This window comes from Carcharodon carcharias, chromosome 3 (assembly GCF_017639515.1).
Source record: "Carcharodon carcharias isolate sCarCar2 chromosome 3, sCarCar2.pri, whole genome shotgun sequence".
Classification (NCBI taxonomy): Eukaryota; Metazoa; Chordata; class Chondrichthyes; order Lamniformes; family Lamnidae; genus Carcharodon; species Carcharodon carcharias.
Window position 1 is genome coordinate 155431448 of NC_054469.1, and position 22813 is coordinate 155454260.

The 22813-nt window shown below is 42.8% G+C and overlaps 1 protein-coding gene across 1 annotated transcript in view; it reads left to right on the plus strand.

The window, feature by feature from the left end:
• The window catches only part of nek10 (NIMA-related kinase 10), a 351428-nt gene that overhangs the window by 90780 nt on the left and 237835 nt on the right, over positions 1-22813 (plus strand). The window contains exons 11-17 of the mRNA XM_041183993.1: positions 2916-2993; positions 3650-3714; positions 8414-8516; positions 8608-8736; positions 8826-8963; positions 17612-17657; positions 18683-18804. Of these exons, the coding sequence (XP_041039927.1) occupies positions 2916-2993; positions 3650-3714; positions 8414-8516; positions 8608-8736; positions 8826-8963; positions 17612-17657; positions 18683-18804 (681 nt within the window). The remainder of the gene's footprint in view (positions 1-2915; positions 2994-3649; positions 3715-8413; positions 8517-8607; positions 8737-8825; positions 8964-17611; positions 17658-18682; positions 18805-22813) is intronic.

Here is a 22813-nt window from a genome sequence, read left to right on the forward strand (position 1 = left end):
AACTCCAAACCAGTAAATAATATCAAAGAACATAATTTAATCTAGTCATTACTCTACCGAAATGATTATTGATTGTGTAAATTGCATATAAAATCACCAAGTGACTGTTGCAGGAACACATAGTATTACATCATGTAAGCCAATTTACACACTATAATGTACATTTCTTCTAGCACATATCCTGTGAAAAGTGTAGAGCAATGAAAATGTACCATCAGTATCATAATATTCTCCTTTTTCATGTAAAATAAATCTTTATTTATAAATGCAGAATTTTCATCCATACTGACGCACAATATTCATTTCAGAAAGTTAATTGCGGTATGGTGCAAGACCGAAGGTTTGCCTAGGGCAACTATTACTCTTGCACTGGTCTTGCTATTTTCATCCAATGTCTCACAAGTGTACTTACCAACAAAGGCGTTCTTTAGAGATCAGCAATAGAAAAACTATGTCCTCACCTATCCTGGTATTGTGATTGTAGCAACCCTATTGCCGTCCTGGCTGAGATCGGTTGATGCAGTACTGACCAGGAATGAAGCTTGAAATCTTTGGAATTATGTTATGACTGGTTCCCGGGCAAGGTTCCCCCATTTTATTATGATCCCGGAAGAGGTACCCCACATTGTTAAGTTACCGGGTGAGGAGGGATGAACTGACTCTCCTTCTTTATTCAACTCCCTCAATTGGTCACAACAAGGTTAATTTAAAACGAATCCCGTCCCTCTCGGTTCCTTTCCCAGTACAAATATATTTATGTTTTAAAAGGAGCCAATTTAACCAGACTTCCTTGAGTCAAAGAAAGTAAATTTATTAATTACTAAAACATGAGAAAAAATAATAAAAATGCAACACACATAAACACAGATAAGAAATAAGAAGTGAGTCTAGAAATAAAAGTTAAAAAAGATGTATACGAATTAGTCTTTTGGCTTGTCCGTGAGGAGTAGATGGCGAAACATTACGGCTGTTAAATTGGGTAATTCCAGTAGAGCTGAGTTTGGCAGTTGAGCTGTGGGTCTGGAGATTCTTGGTTCTGCAGGTTAGCTGAAAGGAGTTGTCCTGTTTACTTTTTGGCTGTGGCTTTGCTGACTTGTGACTTGCCTCCAATAATCAGAGAGAAAGGACTTTTTTTACCTGCAACTGCAGGGATGCACAGTTGATTTTCTTCAGCTGTGGCCTTCACAGCACACCCTTGCACATAAGGCTTGGAGCACCAAAACTAGCACACACACTCCCGCGCATCCACCCTCACGCCTTCTCCTCCCTCCCAGAAACATGATAGGGTCTCCCTTGTCCTCACTTATCACCCCACCAGCCTCCGCATACAAAGGATCATTTTCTGCCAACTCCAGCATGATGCCACCACCAAACACATCTTCCCTTCACACGCCCCCCCCCCCCCCCCCCCCCGGTGGCATTCCATAGGGATCGTTCCCTCTGGGACACCCTGGTCCACTCCTCCATCACCCCTACTCCTCAACCCCCACCTATGGCACTTCCCCATGTCCACACAAAAGATGCAACACCTGCCCTTCACTTCATCTTTCCTCACCGTCCAAGGGCCCTAACACTCCTTTCAAGTGAAGCAGCATTACACTTGCATTTCCCTTAACTTAGTCTACTGCATTCATTGCTCCTGATGCGATCTCCTCTACATTGGAGAGACCAAACGTAAACTGGGTGACCGCTTTGCAGAACACCTTCTGTCTGTCCGCAAGAAAGACCCAAACCTCCCTCTCGCTTGCCATTTTAACACTCCACCCTGCTCTCTTGCCCACATGTCTGTCCTTGGCTTGCTGCATTGTTCCAGTGAAGCCCAATGCAAACTGGAGGAACAGCACCTCATCTTTCGACTAGGCACTTTACAGCCTTCCGGACTGAATATTGAATTCAACGACTTTAGATCTTGATCTCCCTCCTCCATCCCCACCCCCTTTCTGTTTCTTCCCCCTTCCTTTTGTTTATTCCAATAATTTATATAGATTTTTCTTTTCCCACCTATTTCCATTATTTTTAAATCTATATCTTTTATGCCCTGCTAGTCTTTCCACCCCACCCCCACTAGAGCTGTACCTTGAGTGTCCTGCCATCCATTCTTAATTAGCACATTTGTTTAGATAATATCGCCACCTTCAACACCTCTTTGTTCTTCTGTCTGTGACATCTTTTGATTATCTGCTCCTATTGCTGCTTGCTTGTCCCTACAACCACACCCCCCCCAACTTCTCTCCCCCCATTCCCCCTCACTTTAAACCAGCTTATATTTCACCTCTCTCCTAATATTCACTCAGTTCTGTTAAAGGGTCATGAGGACTCAAAACGTCAACTCTTTTCTTCTCCGCCGATGCTGCCAGACCTGCTGAGTTTTTCCAGGTAATTCTGTTTTTGCTTCACACAGACCAGGGTTGCAGTTGGCTTTTAATCCTTTTTCTTGTGTATTGCTGGAAGGGAAAAAAAAACAACATGTCTTTCGCTAGATCTGCTTTCTTTTCAGTTCACATCATGGGATATAACTCAGAAGATGGCAATCAACCTTCATTATCTCTGGAACCACAGGAGATTACATTTCAGTTTTTGCATTGCTTTTTTTCCTTTGAAGTGTATCTGTCTGAAGTAGGCCTTGACGCCTTTTTAGGTACGACACTGGACTAATTGGTCAAGTAATCCACATAGGAACTTTCCAGCCAGTAGTTACTTGACAGCCTAAGCCAGCTTTTGCTTGTATGTCCTTTTTTTTAAAAGACACATCTTACTTAAAAATTCAATATGTCCGGAAGTAATTCGGGCTCTGGCCTGCTGTCATAAAATTAGGAAAGCTTATTTTGAACATTTAATAGAATATCAGGAATGTGTTGCTTAAAATCTGAACCAAATCTTTGACGATGTTATTGTTCTTTAAATTTGTTTTGTAGGGGAATGGCATTTATGTGATTGGGAAGTTAATTCTACCAAGCAAACAAAGGAATGCACCAAAAGCAGATATCTTGCAGGTAATTTTGATACCACACTAATTTTATTTTTTTCCAAAACCAGTACTCTTTGTTTATTGCTTTAAGCATTCACAAGCGATTGAATTTTATTTGTTTTGTTCAAACAATTAGTTTAGGCATTGACAGAGTTTTGCATTGTTGCTTGCATGGATGCAATCAACATTTAGTGCTTTCATTCCGTTTGCCAGCTTCTAAATGGAGCACAGAACTACATTGATTTTCTAAGCCCTCTTGCTCAAATGGGGGTGATGATGCTGATGGTAAATGTCCAACTTGCTTACTGAAAATAAGGTTCCTTTCTTACATTGCAACAAAAAGTGACTGCCACATAATATGGCAACTTAATTTCTGTGGCTAAACTCATTGGTACAATAATAAAATAGCTTTCTTGGAGCATGGATTTTTCAGTAAAAATAAAGTCCAGTCATGCTTTTAGTTTTGTGTAACTGTGACCAATATGAAATGCCTGGGAAAAATGCTGCGATTTGTCAGTGTGTGTCTCAGAAAATAATTGGCTCTCTTTGTCATGTTATAATAACATCTGCCTTTTAAGTACTTTTATAGATTTCTACTGTGCGTGTTTCAACCTATGTGTTATGTATGTTCATTTCATTAATATGTATATACTTACATATACTTATAAATTTTCATTACAGTGCTATGCATTTAGAGCTTTACGTTTTCTCTTCAGCATGGAAAGGAACAGACAATTATTCAAAAGGTACAATATCCAATGTAATTGTCACCTACACGTTGGCATTACCTCTCTTGTTCATTATTCCAAGATTTCAGTAACTCCTTAAATAAGTTAAAGTATGAAGTACTGTACAGATTTTTAAATTTCTGATTTTCACCCCTATTCAGAGATGTGTCCTGTATCTGCTTAGTATTTTACTGTTGCACTGGACTGAGATCAGCAACATTGGGCTGAATTTTGCCGTCGACAAGCAGAGGGCAGGGCCCGCTCACCGACGTGCAAAATGATGCAGGATGACGTCGGGTGTAGCACCCCATTTAAATTTTCAGGAAGTTGGGGGCACAGCAAAATCAGCTGCAGGGCCACCGACCTGTCAATGGCCAATTGAGGCTATTGATGGGATCATTAAAACAATTAAAGGACCCGCCCTTCCGACCTTAAGGTTGGTGGGCAGGCCAGGAGCCCCGGTGGGGAATAGAAAAAACATGAAACCTCATCCACCGGCGGGATGAGATTTCATGTAGGGATTTAAAAAATTTAATTAAGTTTTAGTGTAGATTATAAACATGTCCCATCTAATGTGACATTGTCACATGAGGGGGACATGTTAAGGATTTTCTTTTCCTATATTTAATGTTATTAGAATTGTCAGTGATCTCCCTGAGGCAGCACTTAGCCTCAGGGAGACGTGCGCTCTTTCGTGCGCATGCGTGAAAGAGCAATCTCGCTTTTGGGGAATGCCCCCCACCCGCACATGAAGCTCATAGCCCTTCCCGATGGATGTTACGCTGGGTGGGCCTTAATTGGCCCGCCCACGTAAAATGGCGGCAGAGCTTGCTCCTCCGGTGGTGATCGGCTTACCACCTGTCGGAGATTGGGTTGGGCCTGCCCGCCCGACAGGCAGAAAAATCAGTAGCGCTATTAAGTGAGCTATAAAATCCAAATATGCAATTTGTGCTGATGCCTTCTGTCAGTGCTACTCTGGATAATCTGCGAGAAGCTCTGTAACAACTGCCTGGAATTGACTTTCTTTGAGTGGAAAATGTACTGTTCTACTAAAACAGGCATTTAAGTTATAAATTATGATTTAAAAAAATGTTTCACAACATCATTAACAGTGGTCTGATTATTTTTTAAAATTTACATACATTAATCTACATGCACATAATTGATTTCCACTTTTTTGAACTTTACCAATAAAAGTCAACTTTATTTTCCACAAAAACCCTATTGTTCACAATGTGCACTTTGCAGCTGGAGCAGTTGAGCAGGAGCCCTGTGTGATTTTCCACTTTTTGTTCCTCCACCTCCAATCCCCACCTATCTATTATAAGAACATGAGAAATAGGAGCAGGAGTAGGCCATTTGGCCCCTCAAGCCTGCCCCACCATTCAATAAGACCTTGGCTGACCTACCCCAGGCCTCAACTCCTGTTTAATGCCAGCGCCTCATAACCCTCAACTCCCCGATATTTTAAAAATCTATCTACCTCATCTTTAAATACTTCCAGTGATCTAGCCTCCACAACTCTCTGGGGTAGAGAATTTTACACATTCGCTATCTTCTAAGAGAAGAAATTCCTTCGCATCGCAGTTTTAAATGAGTGCCCCCTTATTCTTTAAATATGTCCCCTAGTTTGAAATTTCCTCACTAGTGGAAACATCTTCTCAACGTCTACCCTGTCAAGCCCCCTCAGAATCTTGTACCTTCCAATAAGATCATCCCTCATTTGTCTAAACTCTAATGAATACAGGCTGAACTGTTTAGCTGTTCTTGATAAGTCAACCCCTTCATCCCAGGAATCAGCCTAGTGAATCTCCTTTGAACTGCCTCCAGTGCCAATATATCCTTTCTTAAATATGGGGACCAAACTTGTACACAGGGCCAGGATTTCCCAGTCGGCGACAGGGGAGTGGTGCAGGGCCCGCTTGCTGACATGTAAAATGACACGGGATGACATTGGGCGGAACTCCCGATGTCACCGCGCCCCATTTAAGTTTTCAGGTAGGTGGCGGCTCAGCAGAATCAGCTGTGCACCTGCCGACCTGTCAGTGGCCAATTGAGGCTAATGACAGAGTCATTAAAGTAATTAATGGACCTGCCTGTCCAACCTTAAGGTTGGCGGGCAGGCCAGAAGCCCTGGCGGGCATTAGAAAAAGCATGAAACCTCATCTACGGGCGGTATGATGTTTCATTTAGGTTTTAAAAAATGTAATTAAAGTGTATTTAAAATTGACGGACTTGTCCCAACTCATGCGACAGTGCCACATGAGGGGACGCCAGGGAAATTTTCTTTTCTATTTTAAAGACTTTTTACTGTAGAGCCGATCTCCCTGAGGCAGCACTTAGCCTCAGGGAGCTGCCTCAGGGAGCTGAGTGCGCTCTTTTGTGCGCTTGCGCGGAAGAGTGCACTCTTGACTCAGGGATTCACCCCCCACTACCCGCACAGGGAGCATTTAGCGCTTCCCTGTGGATGTCACGCTGGGCAGGCCTTAATTGGCCCTCCCACATAAAATGGCGGCACCCCCCCAATCGTGAGCGCCGATCAGAGGCGTGCCTCCATATGCCTCTGCACTCCTGCTCTTAAACTTCCCACCCGACGGGGAGAAAATTCTGCCCCAGATGCGGCCTCACCAACACCTTGTACAGTTGTAAAAAGACTTCCCTATTTTTAAACTCCAACCCCTTAGCAATACAGGCCAAAATTCCATTTGCCTCCTTAATTACTTGCTTCACCTGCATGCTAACTTTTTTCTGTTTTATGCACAAGAACACCCAGATCCCTCTGTGCTGCACTTCTTTTGAGTCTCTTGCCATTTAAATAATAGTCTGCCTTTTGATTTTTCCAACCAAAGTGCATGACCTCACACTTTCCTACATTAAACTCCATCTGCCAAGTTTTTGCCCACTTACTCAACCTATCTATATCCCCTTGCAGATTCCTTATGCCCTCCCACTTATTTTTGTATTGTCAGCAAATGTTTTCAGCATTTATCACCCCTCATCTTCTGTTGTTGAACCACAGCACCAAACGTGGCTGGACAATTTCTGAAAATCTGTTACAAGTCAAAAGTTGAATCTTGCCTCCCTTTCAGGCATTTCCAATTTTGGCACTTCGTGTGGATGCCTGTGGGGCACAAAAGCTGTAGGAATATCTACACTATTTGCGCTAAGTTTCATAAATGTTATTGTCGTAATTGCTTCAAATTTGGGAATTTGAAAAAGTACATGGTACCATTCCCTCCAAGTTTCAATCTCTCACTCTCTCCCTCTTGTGATTGCCTCCCTCCTAGGCCTGCTGTGTACATAGCTTGCCTGGAAGTACAGGAAGTAGCACCAAAATCATTTAAATGAGGTGGGTAGACAAATTTTGTGTCTTACCCACCTCAATCTGAACATGCGTAGGTACACTGCGGATCATGGTTCAGCACCCAAAAATCAGTCCACATGAATTTTGGGTCCATTATCTCTCAGTTTAGCATGGCATTCCAATTGCTACCCTTTACTTCAAATGATAGTAGGTTTTGTGATGGAGTGGATAGCATCCCTCCCTCTGACCTAGAAGCTCAAGGTTTAAGACCCACTCTAGGACTTGATGGCCAAGGAAGGTGCATTCATAACGCAGCAAACAGGTTGAGTATCAACCTGCAAATCCTTCCAACACATGCTATTGGCAAGCAGTAAGAATGGGAGAGATTCCTGGCCAGTCATCTGATGGAAAGAACATTTAAACCTCGAACATCACTATCCATAGCTCCAGACTACAGCATGCATATAAAAGTATCTGGGTAGAATTTTACCCTCATTGGGGGGGGTCGCTGTGCGGGGGTGTGCGGACCCTATTGGTGCCCCCGATCGGGTCCGCACCGCCATTTTACATGGGCGGGCCAATTAAGGCCTGCCCAGCGTGATGCACGCCCGGAAGTGCTGAGTGGTCCCTGTGCAGCCAGCAGGGGGGTCCCTGAGTCGGGGCCTGCACTCTTCCACGCACAGAGCTGCCTCAGGGAGATTAGCTTAAGTTCCAAAAATTTTAATTAAAAAAAAAATTTTAAGACATGCCCCCTCATGTGACAGTGTCACATGAGCTGGGACATATCAATGAACTTTAATTCAAAAAATTATTTAATTTATAAACCATTCATGAAACCTCATCCCGCCCGTGGATGAGGTTCCATGAAAAATGCGAAGGCCGCCTGGGCTCTTTGCCTGCCCGCCAACCTTAAGGTTGGACGGGCAGCTTTCTCAATAGGCTTAATTACTTCATTAATGGCCTTAACAGGCCTTTGACAGTTCGGCGGGCACGCAGCCGACTCGGCTGCACGCCTGCCGAGCTGAAAATCTAAATGAAGCGCGGTGACGTCGGGACGCTTGCACGATGTCACCGCACATCATTTTACACCTCAGCGAGCGAGCCCCACCCCTGCTCGCCAAGCCGAAGATTCAGCCCTATGTTACTACAGCAACTTGGACTCCCTCAGTGAACTGTAACATACCACCACCACCCCTTCAATTGATATGACATCACATACTTTAGAGTAGATTAAGTATTTGCTACAGCAAGAATTTCCTAATATCTAACAATATATGAATGGGTTTTATTGATCGTGTAAGAATAGTGGATATTTCTTTTTCTGTTCTCTAGGTTGCTTCACTTACTTAATGTCAACATTTTCATGATTGTTAATAGTGATTGACCCTCACTAATCAGACTTTTTGAATGCAGGTTATTTCCTCCTGACATGTTTGAGATGTTCATTGATGTTGGACATTATGCTCGTGACATTCATACATATGAAAACTTGGTAACTAAGTTGAACTCTTTAACTGTAAGTGAAGAACTCTAATTAGATTTATGTATTTTCAAAGTTCTGCCTTTCCACAGAAAGTTTGTAATCTATCTTGCAATTTTGTGTCTAGTCTGATGAACTAAAACAAATCACTGAAAATATTGAAGGAGTTAACCAAAATAAAGCTCCAACAAAATTTATCGGTAATTATGCCATTTTAGACTATCTTGGGAGTGGAGCATTTGGGAATGTTTTTAAGGTAAGCCTTTCCTTTTATAGTTACATTTTATTAACTTTCTGCAATATACTTGTTAAATGTATATTTTAGATCTCTTCTTGATTTCACAGGTTAGGAAATACAGTGGACAGAATCTGCTAGCGATGAAAGAAGTTAATTTGCACAATCCAGCTTTTGGAAAAGACAAAAAAGACCGGGACAGCAGTGTAGAGAAAATTGTGTCTGAACTAACAATAATTAGGGAACAGGTGCATTTTCTTGATTTTTTTAAAAAAATGTCTGTTTTTGTTTCATACATACAGTACATTGTAAAAATATTAGCGATGGTCATTTTCAATGAGCTCTGTGTTTGTAATAGTTGGAGAATGTCTAGCAAATGGATGTTAATTCATTTTGCTTTTTCTAGTAAACACATAGGGCAGGATCTTTAGGGCGGGGCCCACTCGCCGACGTGTAAAATGACATGGGATGATGTCGGGTGGAACTTCCGACGTCACCCTGCGTCATTTCCATTTTCAGGTCAGCGGGGGGGCAGCTGAATCAACTGCGCATCCGCCGACCTGTAAACCGCCTATTGAGGCCATTTAAAAAGTCATCAGCCTAATTAATGGACCTGCCCATCCAACCTTAGGGTTGGCGGACAGACCGGGAGCCCTGGCAGGCTTCAGAAAAAGCATGAAACCTCATCCATGGGTGGAATAAGGTTTCATGAGGGTTTTTAAATTTTTAGTAAAGGTTTGAATTTAAGTGATGGACATGTCCCAACTTGTGACAGTGTCACACGAGGGAACATGTCAGGGAAATTTTTTAAACATTTACGTTCAAAGTTTTAATTCTGAGCCGATCTCCCCGAGGCAGCACTTAGCCTCAGGGAGATGAATGAGCTCTTTCATATACATGCAGGGAATACCACCCCCCTCCACACACCCCCCCCCCCCCCCCCCCCGCCCCCCCCCCTCACCCCGCCCACACAGAGAGCACATAGCACTTCTATGCGGACATCACTCTGGGCAGGCCTTAATTGGCCCGCCTATGTAAAATATCGGCGAACCCCTGAACGGGGCACCGATTGGAGGCACGCCTGCCCACACCCGCTCCTGTATTTCCCCCCCAACGGGGGGAAAATTCTTCCCACGGAACATTATATCAGTTAGATTATTACAAGTGTAAAGGGCAATATTTGTTTCATGCTTTTAAAATATTATTCTCTTTTATAATTTGTTTGTGGGATGTGGATATTGTTGACATGGCCCATTTATTGCTAGTCCTCAGTTTCCATTGAGAAGGTGGTCATAAGCTGCCTTCTTGAACTGCTGAAATCTGTATGGTGAAGGTACTCCCACAACACTATTTAGATAAGGAGTTCCAGGATTATTACCCAGTAATGATGAAGGAACAGCAATATAGATTCAAGTCTGGAATGTGACATGGTTTGGAACCTGGAGATGGTGATGTTCCCGTGTGCCTGCTGCCCTTGTTCTTTTAGGTGGTAAAGGTAGCAGACTTGGGTGGTGGTGTTGAAGAAATTTTGGTGAATTGCTGCAGTGCACCTTGTAGATGGTACACACTGCAGCCATGATGCATCAGCAATGGAGGGAATGAATGTTAAGTTGGTGTATGAGGTGCTCATCAAGTGGGCAGCTTTGTCATGGAAGGTGTTGAGCTTCTTGAGTGTTGATAGAGCTCCACTCATCCAGGCAAGTGGGGAGTATTGTATCACAGTTCTGGCTTAAGTCTTGTATGTGGTGGAAAGGCTTTGGGGAGTAAGGAAGTGAGTCACTTGCCACCAAATACACAGCTTCTGGCTTCTTGCAGCCATAATATTTTTGTGGCTAGTACAGTTAAGTTTCTGGTGACCCCGGATGTGAATAATGGGAGATTCGACGATAGTAATGGCGTTGAATGTCAAGGGAGATTGTTAGACTCTATAATATACATGTGGTAATTGGCCAGATTGGATTTATCCTGCTTTTTTGTGGACAAAACATAAATGGGTAATTTTCCACTCTGTTGACTAGATGCCAGCGTTGTAGCTGTACTGGACAGCTTGGTTAGAGGCACAGCTAGTTCTAGAGCATGGATCTTCAGCACTATGCGCGATTGTTGTTAGGGCCTATAATTTTTTTGCTGTATCCAGTGCATTCAACCATTTTTAGATATCAAGTGAACTGAATCAAATTGGCAAATACTCATGAGGAGGCCAGAATGGATTATCCAATCAGCATCTCTGACTGAAGAAAGTTGTGAGCACTTCAGCCTTGTCTTTTGCACACTCGTGCTGGGCTCTGCCATCACTGAGGATGGGGATATTCCTTCCTTGTATCTTTGTGTTAAATATGTTTGGACAAAAATGTTTCTATGATACATAATAATCTTTATTGTTGCCTGTGAGCTGCAAGCTTCCCCTAGTATCAGGTAAAAGAGCAAAATGGTTGCATATTAATATTCTAAACCATGGACCAAAGTGGATACTGAAAATGCAGTCAGTATTTGTATATTTTAAAATGAAACTTGGGCCGAATTTTGCTGTCGGCGAGCATGGGGCAGGGCCTGCTCGCCGGCGCGCAGAATGACGTGGGATGACATCTGGGGAAACCCCTGACATCATCCCGCCCCATTTAAACCTTCAAGAAGGCGGGCCAGCAGCAAAATCAGCTGTGGGCCTGCCGACCTGTTAATGGTCAATTGAGGCCATTGACAGGATCATTAAAACAATTAAAGGACCTGCCCATCCAACCTTAATGTTGGCGGGCAGGCCAGGACCCCCAGCGGGGCATAGAAAAAACATGAAACCTCATCCATCGGTGGGATGGGGTTTCATGTAGGGATTTTAAAAATTTAATAAAGTTTTGGTGTACATTATGAACATGACCCATCTCATGTGACATTGTCACATGAGGGGGACATGTTAAGGATTTTTTTTTCTATTTTTTAATGTTTTTAGAACTGTCAGCGATCTCCCTGAGGCAGCACTTAGCCTCAGGGAGATGTGCGCTCCTTCATGTGCATGCGCGAAAGAGTGCACTCTCGCTTTTGGGGAATGCCCCCTGCCCACACAGGAAGCGCATAGCGCTTCCTGGCGGACGTCACGCTGGACGGGCCTTAATTGGCCTGCCCACATAAGATGGTGGTGGGGCCCGCTTCTCCAGCGGGGATCGGCTCCCCACCCACCGGAGATTGGGTCGGGCCTGCCCGCCTGGAAGGCAGAAAATTCTGCCCCTTGTTTCTGGAAGTGGTACAGAGTTTAGTTACATGGGGCAGAATTTTCTGCCTTCCAGGCAGGCAGGCCCAACCCAATCACTGGCGGGTGGGGAGCCGATCCCTGCCGCCATTTTACGTGGGAGGCCATTTAAGGCCCGCCCAGTGTGATGTCCACCGGGAAGTGCTATGCGCTTCCTGTGCGGGCGGGGGCGGTGTTCCCCAAAAGCAAGAGTGCGCTCTTTCGCGCATGCGCACGAAAGAGTGCACATCTCTCTGAGATTAAGTGCAGCCTCAGGGAGATTGCTGACAGTTCTAAAAACATTAAAAATAGAAAAAAGTCCTGCAAAAAGTTCAATGATCCCTAACAAGTGGTCAAAGCTAGTGAATGCATCTTTAAATGCCATATTCCAGCAACTACACCACCAGCCTCAGACACTACTCAATGCAGCACATCCCCATCACTCACCTGCTAAGAATCTCTGCCAATCCGGACTAATACCTAACTTTCATAACTTCACCTCATCCTCACACACTGCAGCAAGCCTCACACCTACATCTCACAGTTTGCAAACACTGCCAGTTATTTAGCTACGACAGTCACATCACTGAAACAGATTCTACCACACTCAATGACATACTTCCTTCTCTCTTGCAGGACAAGGTGGTGCACAAGCTTGTTGAGTGACTTTGTGCTTCACCTGCTTGACTTAAAGCTAGCCTGTCTCTTAAAGTGGAGGTGCATTTTGGCTGAAGTAGTTGTTGGAAGTTATTGTACACAACTGGAGACAGCAGGTGCTAACCAGTGGTGGGCAAGCATAACTGCATGTCCTTACCCTCATGTAGGAGACAGTGGCTGCCGTCTTTGGAATAGCCATTTCTGAGACTTTGGCCAGCAATGCGCTGGAACAAAGCCAATTGTGATATTCTCATACTTAATCCTCTTCCTCACATCCCAATTCACTCTCAACCCACAATCCTCTGAGATTTAGAAACTACAGACAGAGTAATCTCTTACGTTACCCGCTATCCTTCCCTAACCAACACGTTATCTTTCTGCCTTTCTCCTTTCAGATTTCTAACAACTAGAACCTCTCCATACAGTGGTGGAGAGAAATAGGTGGAAGACAGTGATAATGAAGAAACTATTTCGCTCAACTACACATGTGCAGCTACCAGCTCAGATCTGACACCGCACGTACTTGAGCGGATATATATAGGTGGTGAGATACTGGGCATGAGTGGCTTGTAGTCAGGTCAGAAGGCAAGAGTAGCACAAGTGCCAGCTCCCTGCAGAGCAAGGTCGCACATGAGTTCTGCTGCAGTGTATTCAGATGAGCACTTTGACGGAGCAGGCTGCAGAAAAAGATTGACGAGTACGCACAATGAAATGCAGTGCATTGGCAGGCCTGCCAGAAAGCCTGTGGGCAATATTAAGGAGCGTGGAGGAGTGTGGATGGACTTTGCAATGGCTTTGCATGGAACTTGGTGCCTATTCTTTCCAGCATGGAAGTGGCTGTCAACCCCATTAGCAAACTTGTGGACCTGCAGAATTTGGTGGGCGATGTCTCAGCTTCCATTACAGCACAACAGAAGCCACCCAACGTCTTGAGTACTGCAATGGGAGCTCTGACTTCTGTCATGCAAAGTCAACTTGATGCCATGCAAACCTAGACTGTTGCCATGATGACTGCAGATACTTGAAAGGATTTGCAGGGTATCAAAGCAGCACAACAATTTGCCTTCCAGCAGATTACCAGGATTGCTTAGGCATTCAACATCTCAGCACTGCCAGTCCTCCAGTGCCATTTCTATTGCATGTTAGCTGACCAGCCCACCCTGTGCCACACATGCCAAGATGGTGGAGTTTGAAGCTGCATCTTTTAAGCTGAGAACTCTCGAGGTCATTGTCCAAGACCATCTACAGTTCCCCCCACTGAAATTCAGCAGCCTTCCCCTGCTATGCTGCAACAACAGGGAAGCACTGCATAGCAGTACAAGAATGAGCACAGGCACACCTTGCCTAGTTGACCCTGCAAAGTCCTCCTACTAACAACTGGAGACTTCTGTCAAAATTTGGAGAACTGTCCCACAGACCAGTCAAGCAACAGCCTGACATAGTCTCACTCACTGAATCATACTTTATAGCCAGTCCCCGACACCTCCATCACCGTTCCTGGGTATGTCCTGTTCCACCAAAAGATCAGACCTACCAGAGATGGCAGCTCAGTAGTATACTGTCAGGAGGGAGTAGCCCTGGGAGTCCCCAATATTGACTCCTGACTCCATGAAATCTCATGGCATCAGGTCAAACATGGGCAAGGAAAATCCCTGCTGATTACCAAGTATCATCCCTCAGATGATTACCAAGTGTCATCCCTCAGATGATAAATCAATACTGCTCCAATTGAAAACCACTTTAAAGAAGCACGGAAGGGCACAAGATTACAGAATGTACTCTGGGCGGGAGAAATTCAATGTCCATCACCAAGAGAGGCTCAGTAGCACCATTGGCTGAATTGGCAGAGTTCTAAAGGTCATAGCTGCTGGACTGTGCCTGTGGCAGGCGGCAAGGGAACCAATAAAGCAGAGAAACCTACTTGACCTCATACTCACCAATTTACCTGTCGCAGATATCTATGACATTATTGGTAGGAGTGACCAGCACACAATCTTTGTGAAGACAAAGTCCCATCTTTATGCTGAGCATACTGTCCATTATGTGGTGTGGCACTGTCACTGTTTTAAATGGGGTTGATTCTGAACAGATCTAGCAGCTAAATCTGGACATCCATGAGGTGCTATGGGCCATCAGCAGTAGCAGAATTATATTCAAACATAACCTGTAACCTTATGGCCCAGCATATACCTCACTCTATCATTATCATCAAGCCATTGGATCAAACCTGCTTTAATGAAATGTGCAGGAGAGCATGCCAGGAAGCAGCATGCGTTGGACCGAGCTAAGCAATCCTATAATCAGTGGATTGGATCCAAACTCCGCAGCCCCGCCATATCCAGTCATGAATGGTGTTGGACAATTAAACAACACAGTGGAAGAAGAGGCTCCACAAATATTTCCATCCTCAATGATGCGGGAGCCCAGCACATCAATTGCAAAAGACAAAGCTGAAGTATTTGCGCCCATCTTCAACCGAAAGTGCAGAATGGGTGATCCATCTCAGCCTCCTCCTGAGGTCTATAGCATCATAGATGCAAGTCTTCAGCCAATTCAATTCACTCATGATATCAAGAAACAGCTGAAGGCATTGGATACTGCAAGGCCAAGGCCCCTGAAAACCTTCCGGCAATAGTACTGAAGACTTGTGCTCCAGAACTAGCCATGCCCCTATCCAAGCTGTTCCACTGAAGTTACAACAGCAGCATCTATCTGACAATGTGCAAAATTGGCCATGTATGTCCTGTCCACAAATAACAGGGAAAATCCAATCTAGTCAGTTATCTCCCCATCAGTCTACACTGATGATCAGCAAAGTGATGGCAGGTGTCCATGACTGTGCTATCAAGCAGCCCTTCAGAGCAATAACCTGCTCACTGACACTCAGTTTAGGTTCTGCCAGGGCCACTCAGCTTCTGACCTCATTACAGCCTTGGTCCAAATATGGTCTAAAGAGTTGAACTCAAGAAATGAGGTGAGAGTGATTGCCCTTGACTTCAAGGTAGCATTTGACCGTGTACGGCATCAAGGAAACCTAACAAAACTGTAGTGAATAGGAATCAGGAGGAAAACTCTCCACTGATTAGTCTTACCTAGCACAAAGGAAGATGGCTATGGTTGTTGGAGGTCAATCATCTCAGTCCCAGGACGTCGCTGCAGGAATTACTCAGGGTAGTGTCTTGGTCCAAACATCTTCAGCTGCTTCAACAGTGACCTTCCCTCCATCATATAGTCAGAAGTAGAGAGATTCATTGAAGATTTCATGTGTTCAACAGCATTTGCAACAGCTCAGATACTGACGTAGTCCATGTCCATATACAGCAAGACCTGGACAACAATCAGGCTTGAGCTGTTAAGTGGCAAGTAACATTTCCCCATGCAAGTGCCAGGCAATGACCATCTACAACAAGATAATCTAACCATCTCCCCTTGACATTCAAGGCATTACCATCACTAAATTCCCCATCATCAAAATGCGGGGGGTAACTGTTGATCAGAAACTTCACTGGAGCAGCCATATGTATACTGCAGCTACAAGAGCAGGTGAGAAGCTAGGAAATCTGTGGCAAGTTAACTTACCACCTGACTCCCTAAAGCCAGTCCACCATCTACAAGTCACAAATTAGGAATCTGGCTTGATGAGTGTGGCTTCAACCACACTCAAGAAGCTCAACACCATCCCGAACAAAAAAGCCCACCATCACCATAAATATTCACTCCCTCCACCACTAGCACACTGGCAGCAGTGTGTACCGTATTCAAGATGCACTGCAGCAACTCACCAAACCTCCTTCCACAGCCTTTTTCTATACCGGCGACCTCTACCACCTGAAGTACAAGGGCAGCAAACACATGGGAGTAGCACCACTTAAAGATTCCTCTCTAACTCACACACCACCCTGAGTTGCAACTATATCACCATTGTTTCACTGTTGCTGGGCCAAAACACTCAAATTCCCTTCCTAACAGTGCTGTGGGGTGTACTTACTTACCATAGATGGACTGCAGTGATTCAAGAAGGTAGCTCACCATCATCTTCTCAAGGGAAAATAGGGTTGAGCAATAAGTGCTGGCCTTGCCAGCAATGCTCATGTCCAATGAAAGTAAGAAAAACCTTCCATCCTATTCACTGAACGTTAAGGATGCCAGTCCCTAAGCTGATGTTGGCTAGTGTAAGGTCTTGTTCACGTCATCTTTTCTTTGAGGGCTGTGCAGAGCTTCTGGACTTGAAATGGGATAATGATTAACATATATTGGCATGGGTAAATGGAGACAGATGAGAGGTTTCTGAAAGCAGTGTCAATTTATCATCCATAGTATGTGAGGGTGAGATTTAATTGAGAAGGGAATGAGAGGAAAGTGGTTAAAACGTTGCAGGAGTTGTCCTCCAACTTTGCCAGATCCCACACTCCTGGTGCGCCCCTGACATAAAAAATCCTAAGGCACTATTCAAAGAAAAGCTGGGTGTCATCCTGTACAACATTTAACTCTCAACCAACACCATCAGAAACACGGAAACTGATCATTTATATCATTGCTGTTTGTGAGACCTTACTATGTGCCGGTTGCCTGCTAGAAGGTGAAGAATATCATAGCCTGTGAAGCATGTGGAACATTCTGAGGTTGAAAGCCACTTATATAAATGCAAGTTGTTTCTTTGCTGCAGAATGTAATCCTAAATCTGAAATCTGTCCTTGTCACAGGACTGATTTTAGGTCCAATTGCTTTTGATGACAATGACCTTAGATCAAATGTTACACAAGTAAACAAACAAACCAATTGCAGAAAATTTAAATATATTTCAGATTGTATAAAAGAGTGATTGATATTTATTTGAATAAATATATGTCTTTGTAATGTTTGCATTTTAATAACTTCACTGTTAAGAATAACACCGCATTTGAAGTTTATAACAAAGAGCATGATAGAATAATAGTGCACCGGGCTCTTCAGAAATAATTTTTAAGATAGTTTATTTGAGAACAATCCCCTTTAATGCAAGACATTTATTTTTTGCAGCTCCATCATCCAAATGTAGTGAGATATTACAAGACTTTTATAGAAAGTAAGTACATTTTTGCATATAAAAGCAAAAAGACTAGCATAAGAATGTACTTATTTGTGTAGAAAATGCCATTACATATTCATAGTGTTTGATTATAATGTACGTGAACTCCAGAAATTTAACTAGTGTATTTGCATCTAAATCTGTAGTGGCCCTGTAAATTTTAAATAATAGACTATTGTTCTTTCATATAATTTATATTCCTGACCTGAAGTTGGAGATTACCCTGGCAAAACTGCGAATATATAACTTTGTGACATGCTCCTTTTTGTTATTTAGTGAAGCAGCACTATTACTATTTTAACTAATTTTTACATTGTCTTTTTAATAATGTAATAATCCAATAATCAACTAGGTAGGCTTTCAGTGAAGTCAATCTGCATTAAAAATAGACTTTATAACACTGAACAACAAATATAATCACATAGAATATAAGCCAAATGATATTTCATTAGAAGAGAGAGAACAGCCATGGAAGATTCACTATTAAACATGAATGTCCATTAGGTATGGTGCTGATCTCGGAGTTTTCAAGGATAAATATTGCCACCATGTGGCAAGCAGTGCATGCAGCCTCATCATAAACCTTCAAAATGGTACTTGTTTTATTTCCCTTGAAAGGATGAAAGCTTGAGGAAAAGTGTTGGTGTTCAAACTCAGGATCTCCGGGTTTCTGGTTTTCACTTAAACCCAGTTAAACTAAGTTCCTAGTGCTTAGAATGTGATATATGTTGCTGCACTACAGCAACATTTCAGGTACACATGATCCTAACAAACATTGAAGTTTATTGTCATAGTCTTATATATTTCCACCTGCCTATTAAATATACGTATGATAATTTACTGTAGCAATCAACATATTTTCTTTCATTTTCCTTTGTTTTGCCAATTTTCTCACCATAACCCTACATAAAGGTTTTGTAAGACTGCAGATATGTTTCAGACATTTTTTTTACAGAAGGTTAAATAAGGGTCACTCAGTACTTAAATCAAAAGGTATCGTCATATTTTGCTGATCTTTGTAGATGATCGATTATATATAGTTATGGAACTGATCGAAGGAGCACCCCTTGGTGAGCACTTTAATTCCCTCAAGGAAAAGCAACAAGAGTTTACAGAAGAAAGAATATGGAATATATTTATACAAGTAAGTACCTTTAATGCTCTTTATACATTGCAATGATCTTAGCCCTGAAATTAAAGGTGCATTGGAGATTCGTTGGATATTTATTCACAAAACTAACAAATGTGAATCTGATATGATGTTTTGTACATTGAATTTAATTCATTTTTCTAATAGTTATCTTTGGTAAATTTTCTGTTTCTACTGCAATTTAGATTTATGCTAATATTTTCAGTTATGCTCACCAATAATGATATGTTATTTACTGCTATCGCAAATCAATCAAATTTACAAGTGACAGTGATAGAGATCTGATAATTTTATATTAACTTTTAAAATACTACATGATGGACATTGGGTTAAAAATGCCATTCAGTCATGCCAAGAACTGCTTAGTTAGCTTCCCTGTAAACAGAAAATGTTGGGAATACTTAGCAGGTCTGGCAGCATCTGTGGAGAAAAAATCCAACTTAACTTTTCAGAATGGTGACCTTTCACCAAAACTGTCCTGACGAAAGGTCGCAGACATAAAATGTTGGGCCTGATGTTAACTTGGAGATGCTTTGACACTGTGAGATTCAAAATTGTATTGCAAACCCAAAGTAAATTCAAAGTAAAGTGCCTGTCTATGGCTTCTTAACACAGCCACCACAATATAAATTTATTTCCAGGTTTGGTGTTACTTTTGCAGCAGCATGCACGATATGGACCCACATGATGCGATCTCAACTCCAGTACTTAAAGGGCCATTCCAGAGATGTAATTTGCAGGAGCTTTGAGTTGAAAATAACAGATAAATAATTTTCAGTTTGGAATTCAGGTGATCAAAGGCTGAGCCCTGCTTTAGTGGTGTCTCACTTGATGTGCTGTGAGGAAGCAAAGAGAGATGCACTTCTTTTGCAACAAGAGGACAAAACCTGGGCTCCTGACAAAGAAGTGAAGGCTAGTGAAGGCCAGGAGGCCTGCAGCAGAGGCATTGTGTCACACTTCATAATTCAGTGCAGCAACCATTTTAATGGCCTAACTAGAACAGGAAAGGCGAGTGCAGTTGCACATGAACTTAAACCCATGCTGTGAAGATCATTCCACTTCCTCCCTCTGCTTTATTATCCTGACTGTATCACACCCACTTATCTTGTATGTGTCCCCATCAGTCTCTTTCCATACACTTCCTCACATCCCAGTCCATCCATCCACCACTGGTACTCGCCCTCATTCCTGTGCAATTTCACATCTTTCCCCCATTGTCACCATCATCAAATGCATTGTATTCATCGAGTGAAAATATTCCATTACAGTCATGGCATTGCAGGACAAGAGAGCATAAAGCTTGAGGGAGAGATCCAGAGAACTGATGAGAAACTGTAGAGGAAGAGACTGGGGATCAGTGGTATTTCATTGCCCCTGGCCATGAGAGATGGGAAGCTCTCAGTTACCTAGTTGCACAATTAAATGTCATACAGCACTCGGTTATGTTAACTTGATTTTGACAGTGGGTGGAATATGACTATCTTCATAATGATAAGTTGCAACATTCTTACCTTACATTGCTAATTTATGTATTTGAACTCTGCCAGGGCCTTCAGCATGCAGCATTAGTCAGTGGACATTGCAGACAAAAATTCCTCAGAAGAACTGATTCATTCTGAGGGTGCAAGACTCATGCTTATGGTGGGATCAGTAAGGCAGATAGGTGAGTTTTCACCTGAAGATTCACATTTCACAAGTGAGCAAGAGCAGATGGTGGTGACAGGGACTGGAATACAGAAACAATATCGGAGTGCATAGTCCTCTATGAGCTCTGCTCAGCTGGGCACAGCTGCTGTATCCCAGGAGCCATCGGTGAAAAGGATAATTGTTGAGCAGCAGCAGCAGAGATGATGCTATGCACTGAGGTTTGTCCCAAGCACACTGATCATGATTGCACAAAAAGAATGGAGAAGTCCACCTCAAGATGTGTGTGTTGATCCTGCATTGAGATAATGCTGTCCTATGTCTTAGTGCATGAATTGCAAAAGGCTAGTATGCAGGTACAGCAAGTAGTTAGGAAGGCTAATACAATGTTATCATGTATAACAAGGGGAATTGAATATGAAAGTAGGGAGGTTATGCTTCATTTAAACAGACCACTAGTGAGACTACATCTGGAGTACTATGTAGAGTATTGGTCACTATATTTAAGGAAGGATGTAACTGCGTTGGAAGCAGTTCAGACAAGGTTTACCAGACTATTATCTGGAATGGGTGGGTTGTCTTATGCTAGGCTTGTATCGCTGGAGTTTAGAAGAGTAAGAGGCGACTTGATTGAAACATGTAAGATCCTGAGGGGACTTGACAGGGTGGGTGTGGAGAGGATGTTTTCTCTTGTGGGAGAGTCTAGAACTAGGAGTCACTGTTTAAAAATAAGGGATCACCCATTTAAAATGGAGATGAGGCGAAATTTTTTCTCTCAGACGGTTGAGAGTCTTTGGAACTCTCTTCCTGAAAAGACAGTGGAAGCAGACTCTTTGAATATTTTTAAGGCAGAGGTGGACAGATTCAAGCAAGGGAGTGATAGGTTATCGGGAGTAGGTTGGATGCAAATTTGAGGTTACTATCAGATCAGCCATGATCTTATTAAATGGTGGAGCAGGCTCAAGGGGCCAAATGACCTACTCCTGCTCCTTGTTGATCTGTTCGTATGGATTAATTGGCCAACTCTATTGAGTATCAAATGTGGTGATCCTATGAGTCTATAGGAACATAGGGCTTAAGAGTAGGCCATTTGATCTTCGAAGCTTGCTCCGCCATTTGATAATATGATGGTTGTGGTTTCAACTGCACTTTCCTGTCTAGCCCCCCCCTATAACCCTTGACTTCCTTGTCTATCATGCAGGCCTTAAGCACAGTCACACAGACTCTGGATGACAGCATGCCTGGTGCCTTAAATAGGATGACCGATGTTTTAGCCTTAACCTTACAGCACCACAGTGATCTGCACCAAAGTGTTCTCCAGCAGATGATAGCAGTGAAATGCAGCTGAGCCATGAAAAGCATGTTAGAGACAACAAATTTACATTCCTTTAAGCCAATAAAAGCCCACAGTCCAACTTTGGCTAACCAGATGAGTTAAGGATAATATTAGATCAAAGGAAGATGCTTATATTGTTGCCAGAAAGAGTAGTGAGACTGAAGATTGGGAGCTCTTTAGAATTCAGGAAAGGAGGACCAAGAAATTGATAAGGAAAGAGAACATGGGAGTAAACTGTATACATTTCTATAGATATGAAAATAGGAAGAGATCAGTGAAAGTTTTTTGAGGATGTAGCTAGTAAGATGGATAAGAGGGAACAAGCAAATGAAATGCATTTGGGTTTTCAAAAAGCATTCAATCAGGTGCCACACAAGAGGTTATTACACTAAATTAGGATTGGGAGTAAAATATTAGCATGAATTGAGTATTGGTTAATTGACAGAAAACAGAGAGTAGGAATAAATGAGACATGTTCAGCTTCAAGGTTCCAATTAGTGGGATACCGCAAGGATCAGTACTTTGATTTCAGCTATTTACAATCTATATTCATGACTTAAATGAATGGATTTAGGGTAATGTATGGAGGATTGCTGATGATACAAGGTTAACTGGGAAAGTAAGCAGTGCAGGAGGATGCAAAGAGGCTGCAGAGTGATATAGACAGGCTTGGTGAATGAGCAAGAATATGTCAGTTGGAATACAATGTGGTGAAGTATGAAGTTATCCGCTTTGGTAGGAAAAGTTCAAAAAGCAGAATATTTTTTGAATGGTAACATGATTAGAAATATTTGCATTCAGCGACACCCTTCATTCAGGGTGTCCTTGTATATGAATCACATAAAGTTAACATGCAGATATAGTGGCAATTAGGAAGGCAAGTGGTATGTTAGCCTATGTTGCATAAGGATTGGAGTATAAGAGCAAAGAGGTCTTATTACAATTGTGCAGGGCAATGAGGAGGCCACACCTGGAATCCTCTGTGCACATTTAGTCTCCTTACCTAAGGAAGGACATACTTGC